This window comes from Coregonus lavaretus (genome assembly GCF_964263955.1).
Source record: "Coregonus lavaretus genome assembly, contig: HAP1_SCAFFOLD_1875, whole genome shotgun sequence".
Taxonomy (NCBI): Eukaryota; Metazoa; Chordata; class Actinopteri; order Salmoniformes; family Salmonidae; genus Coregonus; species Coregonus lavaretus.
The window spans coordinates 1-10,000 of record NW_028165406.1 but is presented as its reverse complement, the minus strand read 5'-3'; the positions used below and the strand labels follow the sequence as shown (position 1 = coordinate 10,000).

Below are 10,000 nucleotides of genomic sequence, written 5' to 3'. Positions count from 1 at the left end.
AGAGAGGGGCATATCACCCACAGATAAAAGGGGGTGGGTGGGAATACACTCAATGTACCGTAGATTGGCTCCATGTTGCGGAACTGTACTACTGTAAAAGCCAGCACCACAACACCATCCCACACCATATCACACTTTACAATACTACGTCTGTCGCACATCACCTTACTGAATTCACTACACATAACCCTGACCCTATTAGCTACGTTGATCATCCAACGTGAAATAAAAATAAAAACGTAGTATGTTTTTTTTTTTGTGTGTGTGTGAAGGTGGAACAGACATTGTGTCCTGCTTCATGGGCCAGAACGTGACGGTCCCCGTGTACAGGGGAGAGATTCAGACGCGGAACCTGGGCATGGCTGTGGAGGCCTGGAGCTGTGATGGTGAGTGTTATTGACCATCCCTCCCTCTATATCAGGGATCATCAGCTAAATTCAGTCGCAGATTTTTCTTTGAGCGGATGGTCGGGGGGGGGGGGGGGCTGGAACATAATTACAAATAATTTGTAGACTTCAAATTGACCACGAGAAGCCCAAACGGATATAATATTTGACTAAAACAAAATCATATGGCCATATTCGACCCGCCAGTTGGGGAACCCTGCTCTATGGTCATTCACCTTGTATCATTGTAAATGGTATCCCCAGTGTGGGACGATCGGGTGCTTGATGACGTGTGTTTCCCTCCCTCAGGAAAGCCAGTGTGGGGGGAGAGTGGAGAGCTGGTGTGTCTGAAGCCAATCCCCTGTCAGCCCACCTACTTCTGGAACGACGAGAATGGGAGCAAATACCACAAGGCTTACTTCTCCTCCTTCCCAGGTCAGTCCTGTCCATAGAGATAGATAGAGCTTCTCCTCCTTCCCAGGTCAGTCCTGTCCATAGAGATAGATAGAGCTTCTCCTCCTTCCCAGGTCAGTCCTGTCCATAGAGATAGATAGAGCTTCTCTTCCTTCCCAGGTCAGTCCTGTCCATAGAGATAGATAGAGCTTTTCTTCCTTCCCAGGTCAGTCCTGTCCATAGAGATAGATAGAGCTTCTCCTCCTTCCCAGGTCAGTCCTGTCCATAGAGATAGAGCTTCTCTTCCTTCCCAGGTCAGTCCTGTCCATAGAGATAGATAGAGCTTCTCCTCCTTCCCAGGTCAGTCCTGTCCATAGAGATAGATAGAGCTTCTCCTCCTTCCCAGGTCAGTCCTGTCCATAGAGATAGATAGAGCTTCTCCTCCTTCCCAGGTCAGTCCTGTCCATAGAGATAGATAGAGCTTCTCCTCCTTCCCAGGTCAGTCCTGTCCATAGAGATAGATAGAGCTTCTCTTCCTTCCCAGGTCAGTCCTGTCCATAGAGATAGAGCTTCTCTTCCTTCCCAGGTCAGTCCTGTCCATAGAGATAGATAGAGCTTCTCTTCCTTCCCAGGTCAGTCCTGTCCATAGAGATAGATAGAGCTTTTCTTCCTTCCCAGGTCAGTCCTGTCCATAGAGATAGATAGAGCTTCTCTTCCTTCCCAGGTCAGTCCTGTCCATAGAGATAGAGCTTCTCTTCCTTCCCAGGTCAGTCCTGTCCATAGAGATAGATAGAGCTTCTCCTCCTTCCCAGGTCAGTCCTGCCCATAGGAGATGAGCTCTCTAGTACATCTCTATCTTTGCAATGTCCACTTCTGTGACAGCATGCTCAGCACCATCGAGGGCTATCTCCATTTTAAAGTAGTCTGTAGATGATCACTATCCGGCTCAGCTTACTAACATGCGTGCTCCTCTGCAGGTGTTTGGGCCCACGGTGACTACTGTAAAATCAACCCAAACACAGGAGGAATAGTCATGCTTGGCAGAAGGTGAGTCATTGGGCTTGTTCCACACTACAGCCAACTGACTGATCTACAAATGGCCTTACGCCGTTCATGGGCCTAACTACTCATTGTCATGTGTAGATCAGACAGTCTGTCACAATTTACCCACAATGCATCACACAGTTGATGCTCTTCGAATACAGCCATTCGCTCATTCCGACACTTACTAATTACCCCAGGAGACAAACGACTACGCCACCATAGTTTTTGTTTGGTCACCTTCATTACGTTCTTGTCTCAATCACAGCGATGGAACTTTGAACCCCAACGGCGTGCGCTTTGGGAGCTCCGAGATCTACAACATTGGTGAGCTATGGGTGTTTCTTACCCATAAAGGGTTTGGAGTGACAGCAGTTTTTTCCTCATTAGCTAGTCATCATTGATATGATTGGCTGCATCACAAAATGGCACCCTGTTCCCTACATAGTGCACTACTTTTGACCAGAGCCCAATGGGAATAGGGTGCCATTTTTGGACGCAGCCAATATCTGCTACTAATCCTGAAGTATCAGCCAATCTGTCAGATCTTCAAAATGTGTACGCTTTTGTTCTCATCTTGTATCCAGTGGAGGCCTTTGAGGAAGTGTCCGACAGCCTTTGCGTTCCACAGTACAGCGGGGACGGCGAGGAGAGAGTGATCCTGTTCCTCAAGATGACACCCAACCAGTCCTTCGGCCCGGAGCTGGTACAAAAAATTCGCGGAGCCATCCGGAAAGCTCTCTCGGCACGCCACGTACCGGCACTGCTCCTGGAGACCAGAGACATTCCTGTAAGAACATTCTCCTATCGTCATTTTCAATGTGTTCATGTAGTCACACTGAGCAAAGAGTGCACCCAAAGAGAGCAATTGAATAAAAAAAGAACCCTAACGTTAGACACACTTATGTGGGTAAACACTTCCAGATGATGGGCGGAGAGTCATGCTTACACATTTCTTATTGTACAAGTCTGTACCAGGACAAATAAAAGCACTCCCACCCCCCCCAAACTAAAAAGGCCTGTAAGTGCTGTTACGTTCTACCACATCGCTGGGGCTGTATTCATAAACTGTCTCGGAGTTAGAGGTGATGATTTAGGATCCGTTTTGCCTTTTATGTCACATGGACAAGGGTGGGAACTGCACTCCTACTCGGAGAGGCTTGATACATGTAGACGTTCCCTGACCCTGTGTGTTTCTCTCTGTCTCTGTCTCTGTCTCTGTCTCTGTCTCTGTCTGTCTCTGTCTCTGTCTCTCTCTGTCTCTGTCTGTCTCTGTCTCTGTCTCTCTCTGTCTCTGTCTCTCTCTGTCTCTGTCTCTCTCTGTCTCTGTCTCTCTCTGTCTCTGTCTCTCTCTGTCTCTGTCTCTGTCTGTCTCTGTCTCTGTCTCTCTCTGTCTCTGTCTCTGTCTCTGTCTCTGTCTCTGTCTCTGTCTCTGTCTCTGTCTCTCTCTCTCTCTGTCTCTCTCTCTGTCTCTGTCTCTGTCTCTGTCTCTGTCTCTCTATCTCTTTCTCTAGTACACCCTCAGTGGGAAGAAGGTGGAGGTGGCTGTGAAGCAGGTGATCGCTGGGAGGGAGGTGACCCAGCGAGGGGCCTTCTCCAACCCGGACTCCCTTGACCTCTACAAGAACCTGCCAGAGCTAGAGCTCCAGAACTTCTGAGAACTTCCACAGTACACATGACAAAAACAAAACAACAAAAAAAATAGTTTCCGCAGAAACTCTTGAACTCTTGTCCATTGAAGAGGGGAGGAGCTGGGCCATTAGGTACCGGCCATTGAATGGTGGCCCTGGCTTCTCTTCCTCCTTTAACTCTTCAGTGACCTCCTTACACGGCCATCCCATTGGTTCCCTCTGGGTTCAGGACTGACCCAAAAAAGAAAAAAAAGGAATCCAGAAAAATGCGACGTACTAACATTGACATCCCCCATTGCCCTTTAGGGAATGCCTTTGCTCTGGCTTGTGTAAATGTGTACACTGTTCCTCTTTACGGGACTGGAGATTTGCTTCTCACTGTTGTTGTTCTAGTGTTATCAGTGTTAACGACGTGGCCTATCTCATTATGATAAAGTGGAGGTAAGTAAGTATGGACCTGCCAATAGGACCCAGGTGTTTAAGAGAACGTTGCATTTTTAAAATAGCTTTATTGCTATAAAGGGACGAGGGAGTGGGTGTGTTGAAAGATCATTTTGACATTCAACATCAAAAAAGGCATTTTAACCTACTGTTTCCTTTTTAAATTGTGAACACAGCCAGTCAATCTTCAAAACAGAGCTAAAAAAAAATAGCATCCCCTACCACTTCTTTAACGCCTTCTAGTCCCGCCCACCTTCTAGTCCCGCCCACCGTCTAGTCCTGCCCACCTTCTAGTCCCACCCACCTTCTAGTCCCGCCCACCTTCTAGTCCCGCCCACCTTCTAGTCCCGCCCACACAAACGGCTATTATAACTCTTATTTGCCCGTATTCATGGCAGCTCCTCAGTGGGTGGAAGAGAGACACTCTCTGCCAAATGACCAATGAAATGGCTGTGTGATGAACGACACAGCAGACTTTAGGCAATTAACGAGCCCCCTGGAGTCTTCCTGGAGTCTTCCTGGTGTTACGGCGGTCACAGATAAGCGCTGGTATTATACTCTTAAGGGTTTGTTGTTTAACTCCTAAAATAGATTTTTAGTTGTGTTTTTACTCTAAACTAACTACACGTGTTTAGATGCACGTCTCCAAACAGCTATACATATCTCTTGTTGTGGTGAGCCATGAAATCACCTCAGTTAAACACTCTTAATGGTGGTGATGGGCTTGTAGTCCTTTAACAATATCCCAAATAACCATTGAGCCTGTGCTTATTGTAATGTAATTCCTTCAACTTCCCTCAGTGTAGCCCGAAGCCTACCTGTTCAATGGTGTGTTTTAGTATGTCCCCAATGTCCTCTGGGGCTCCCATGTATCATACCGTTTAGGTTGTATTGAACCCCTTAGTTCACCCTGTTGCTTGAAGGATGCTCCACTGAATTCATTCAGACTGAGCATTGAGCAGTCCCTCCAGGATTCCGCAATCGCACGTTTTTTGCTAAATCAACAATTTCCCTGCATATTATGCGAGGGCTTGCAAATTTGACCAATCACTGCACTAATTCTGCATAAAACAGTCAAATCATCTGTTTTTCTTATAAAACTGACCCATCATCGCAGTACAAAAAGAGGGCTCGCAATTTCAACCATTCACCACACATTTACAGCATTATATGATTCAATCAAGCCGCATGTCAACAAACATTTTTCCTCGTCAGCGCATTTTCGCGACAAATTGGACAACATCATCGACAGTCACTGATATGGACATCAGTCCAAAGTGTCCTCGACGGAGACTGGCTTTGGTTTAAGACACACGTGTCTTCTGTTTTTGCCCAGTCCCCACAGGCGCGAACGCTTTCATTCTCTGCGGCCCCCCCAAAGACAGTATGTTGTTCATCTGATCAAAGGGAAAGTCGGATCAAACCGAGAGTTGGGGGGGGGGGGGGGGGGGGGGAAGGAGCTTCATGTTTTTACTACAGGAGTTTTTTATTCCCTGTTTAGGGAATCAACTAAGCACTTAGGTTACAAAACATTCATTATCTCTTCTGCATTCCAAATGCCACCCTATTCCCTATATAGTGCTCTACATTTGACCAGCCCATAGGTCACTGAAGAGTATAGTGTGTCATTTGGGAATATTCCATTTAGTCTTCTTTAATCTGTTGTCTCTTTTTTTTTTTTTTTTTGTACAAGACCTTCCTCCAATACAAAAAAAATCACGTTATGTCTATTTGATTGCCCTCAGATCATCTCTAGTCTGTTTTTTGATTCGTATATTTTAAAGGTACAGCCTTTTTTAATTTAATGTGTTTTTTTTGCGTTAACATAATTGTATTGCTCCATGTATGATGAATGTGGCATTGACTTTGTGATACAGTATATGAATATATATGTAAGGATATGTAATGTGTTGTATCATGCACTACTTTGCATCGTCCCTGTAACCAATCAATGGACAAAGATGCATATTCTATTCAATACAGCACCAACTTGATCAAATAAAATGTAACAACTTGATTTCATCACCATTGCATGTCATGACTCAGTTTCAAAGCGAAATACCCTTGTCAAACACCACTATTGGAAAATAATATTCTCTTAGCACCAGAACTGTACAAACTGTATAATTTCATGTTTATGCATTCAGGTATCTCAAATGAAAATGTATTTAAATATGGGGGATCCTTGAGAATGAGGGATCCTTTAAAAAAATATATTTTTCCTTTTGGAGAATTCATGTCATTCGATATTAATTATGTCATGCAAACATTCACCGACCATCACAACTAACAGGCACTTAAAGGATACTTGAATTGTAGACTGATGCTGGCTTGGTCCTGCCAGGCAGTTGTTTGTACACACATTTTTTACATCTTAGTCATTTAGCAGACTCTCTTATCCAGAGCAACTTACAGTTAGTGAGTGCATTATTTTTTTATTTTTTTCACACACGTTGGCTCCCCTTGGCCTAGAAGGTTGAAGGAGGGTGACATGGCATCAGGAATCCAAGTTTATTTTTTTAATTTTTTTGTATGGCTCCACAGAGCAAAAGGTATAAAACCTTGCAGGACATAAAAATAAAAATAAATTGTTGATGCATCAAAAGGCAAAGCTGCTTTAAATGGTGGAGGAGTGCTGTTTCAGTGGAGGAGTGCTGTTTCTCCACACCCCTGTTCCTGCTTCAGTCCTTCATCAGTGTCATATCGGAGGGGGATGGAGCACAGGGCTGCTTCAGTCCTTCATCAGTGTCATATCGGAGGGGGATGGAGCACAGGGCTGCTTCAGTCCTTCATCAGTGTCATATCGGAGGGGGATGGAGCACAGGGCTGCTTCAGTCCTTCATCAGTGTCATATCTGAGGGGGATGGAGCACAGGGCTGCTTCAGTCCTTCATCAGTGTCATATCGGAGGGGGATGGAGCACAGGGCTGCTTCAGTCCTTCATCAGAGTCATATCAGAGGGGGATGGAGCACAGGGCTGCTTCAGTCCTTCATCAGTGTCATATCGGAGGGGGATGGAGCACAGGGCTGCTTCAGTCCTTCATCAGTGTCATATCGGAGGGGGATGGAGCACAGGGAAATGACACAGGTACACAGAGGATCTAAATAGTGTCCAATCCCATGATTGATTGCTGCGACGCATGAGACGTTCTTTGTGATGAAAAGATCGGTCAATAAAACAACCCCCAGATGACGGTTAAGGAAATTGCACAACCACAACCCCACAGGTCATGGATTTCCCTGACAGCAAATAAGGATTCCTTCACTGTCCAATGGATCTCGTACTAGGGTCATTCTATGTCAAATGAACACAAGAATGAGTATTTTGACTGGCTTGTTGATTTGACAGAATGATACATTAAAGAGGTTATACAGAACCTTTTTGCCTCCGCAAATAGTGTATCTTTAACTGATGTATTAAAGCTGTGTTCACTTTGATTCCGCTACAGTCTACTGGGATACTGTAGACGCAGCATGTGACTCAGTGTGCCACCTCAACATGTAGAGGATTTCCACAGGAGCAGCCAGGGCCGTGTTCAGTGAGGTACAGTTCATAGAAACACAATATATATACCTTCACATACATATTACAATACAAACACACATGCACACATTCATATCCAATGACATGAGCAGTATATGCCATAGAATCTGATTTCTAATAGTTTCATTTTATATAATTAATCTAATTCTATGACAGTCACTCAATTTCATTGAAATTTGAATTTTGGTTGACAGAAATGCAATTACATTTACACACACGTTTGTTATACTATCCTAGTGGGGACCAAACAATTGATTCCCATTGAATATCCTATTTTCCCTAACCCTTAACCTTATCCCCAACCCCTAATTCTAACCCTAACCCTAAAATAGCCCTTTTCCTTGTGGGGACCGGTAAAATGTCTCTGAGGACTATTGGTCCTCACAAGGATACTAAAACCAAACACACACACACTGGTAACATTTTACTTGAAGGGGGTATAGACAAGCATTCATAACACACCATCATTCACACATTTATTCAACACCAATGGAAAGAGGTTTATAAAATAAAAGTCCCCATAAAACATGTCTTTGTTTAGCCATTGTACAACTGCGACGTTTTGCTGTCACAGTACCCCATCCCCTGAAACACCACACACACACACACCAGACAATATGTTATTTCATTATTGAAAGTGATGTTATGCTTTGCTATTATTTCAGGCCTATTCGTTCTTACAGGCCTAATCTCTTTATTAGCATGAGTTCTTTTCACCTGCTTATTAGAGGATAAGTATCCAGTTTGTTTTGAAATGGCATGTCGTGCGCACAGCGGGGGGCGGATATCTTGGCTATGTGTTTAAAATTCTAATCGACAGATTGAGAAACGGGACGATTCAGACCGTAGCTGGATGGGCGGCCTCTCTACACCTCCCACAGAGCTCCGACGGAAAGGTGCAGGATGCATCTCGACGAGGCGATGCCAGTGACAGCACAACCACATCCGGAAATAAATTGGAAGGAATCATGACGCTCAGCCAATCTTGCCTGTGCAATCTCAAATATGATTAATCTACCTCTCTTTCCCTCTCGCTTCTGTTCTTTTTTTGCTCCTGACAGACACTGTGATCAAAAAGGCAGGATGAACAGGATGGGCTTCAAAAGATCAGGGGACGCTCTCTCCATGTTAATGCTGTCATTTGTAGCAGTAGGACAGGCAAATACACACGTTCCATTTGGAGCTTGCTCGGTGCCCTATTGAGAAAGAGAGGAGGCGGGTGTGGGTCACCCACCGGCAGATACGGTGTGTCAAGTTTTCCTATCACCTTAACAATATCCCAATCTGATTGAAATGTTAAACGCATGCTCTTCTGTAAATTGCCCGTGCTTAACATGCAATCTCTGTTCTAGGTGTCTGCACAGTGGGAAGCTGTTCATTTTACATTGATGTCTTCTTCTCTGGTATAATGTTTACATGGATGTCTTCTTCTCTGGTATAATGTTTACATGGATGTCTTCTTCTCTGGTATAATGTTTACATGGATGTCTTCTTCTCTGGTATAATGTTTACATGGATGTCTTCTTCTCTGGTATAATGTTTACATGGATGTCTTCTTCTCTGGTATAATGTTTACATTGATGTCTTCTTCTCTGGTATAATGTTTACATGGATGTCTTCTTCTTCTCTGGTATAATGTTTACATGGGATGTCTTCTTCTTCTCTGGTATAATGTTTACATGGATGTCTTCTTCTTCTCTGGTATAATGTTTACACGGATGTCTTCTTCTCTGGTATAATGTTTACATGGATGTCTTCTTCTTCTCTGGTATAATGTTTACATGGATGTTTTCTTCTCTGGTATAATGTTTACACGGATGTCTTCTTCTCTGGTATAATGTTTACATGGATGTCTTCTTCTCTGGTATAATGTTTACATGGATGTCTTCTTCTCTCTGGTATAATGTTTACATGGATGTCAAGCGGGGAAAAGACTGTTGCAGGAGAAGAGCAATGCAAATCAGAAGAGGTGGAGTATACATTTTAGAGCGCTTTAGAGATCATTCCACACATAAGGTGCAAAAAAACAAAAACATGATACATCTTTTAAACATGAACATTTCCACAGCATAGAATGCATTTTTAAATTCTCTTAACTTTTTAAACATCCATTTTAGATGATTTATTCAATATAGAAATTCCGAACATAATGGTTATACTAAGCAAAATAATTCTAAACAAAAAGATAACCACCCCTCTCCAGGACAGAGTAGTGGCTGTGCAGTGAAAAGGCGCTCAATCCCTCTCAGGAATCCACCCCAAACCCTTCAGCTCGCTGGCTACTCACTACTCGGTCCTGTGGAGAGAACGCAGAAAAGGGGGGGGACTGTTTTGTTCTGGAACATATTTGGCCGGATCAGGTCCCTCACGTGGCATGAAATTTTTTTTTCACTTTTTGCAATGTAAAAATTCTAATAAAAGCGATCAAAGTTCATTCGAGTTGCCGCTTCGTAATTATCCTGCCCCACAAAAAAAACGTAATGTGAAAAAGTAGATTTTTCAGCCCGGGCATGATATTCTAGAGTTGATTCGGGGACCGGGTTTATGGTTTGCGCAACATTGTAA

At 43.9% G+C, this 10,000-nt stretch overlaps 1 protein-coding gene and 1 long non-coding RNA gene across 2 annotated transcripts in view; one reads left to right on the top strand and one right to left on the bottom strand.

Moving 5' to 3' along the window:
- The window catches only part of aacs (acetoacetyl-CoA synthetase), a 66,529-nt gene extending 60,615 nt beyond the window's left edge, over nt 1-5,914 (top strand). Inside the window, exons 13-18 of the mRNA XM_084191021.1 lie at nt 273-386; nt 696-821; nt 1,757-1,826; nt 2,089-2,147; nt 2,408-2,610; nt 3,335-5,914. Of these exons, the coding sequence (XP_084047147.1) occupies nt 273-386; nt 696-821; nt 1,757-1,826; nt 2,089-2,147; nt 2,408-2,610; nt 3,335-3,478 (716 nt within the window). The 3' untranslated portion in view covers nt 3,479-5,914. The remainder of the gene's footprint in view (nt 1-272; nt 387-695; nt 822-1,756; nt 1,827-2,088; nt 2,148-2,407; nt 2,611-3,334) is intronic.
- On the bottom strand, nt 3,954-7,212 carry LOC311115899. The gene is made up of 2 exons (XR_014611323.1): nt 4,214-7,212; nt 3,954-4,145 (listed from the first exon to the last, which is right to left on the bottom strand). It is a non-coding gene; the product is annotated as an uncharacterized lncRNA (long non-coding RNA).
- Between the last annotated feature and the right edge of the window lie 2,788 nt (nt 7,213-10,000).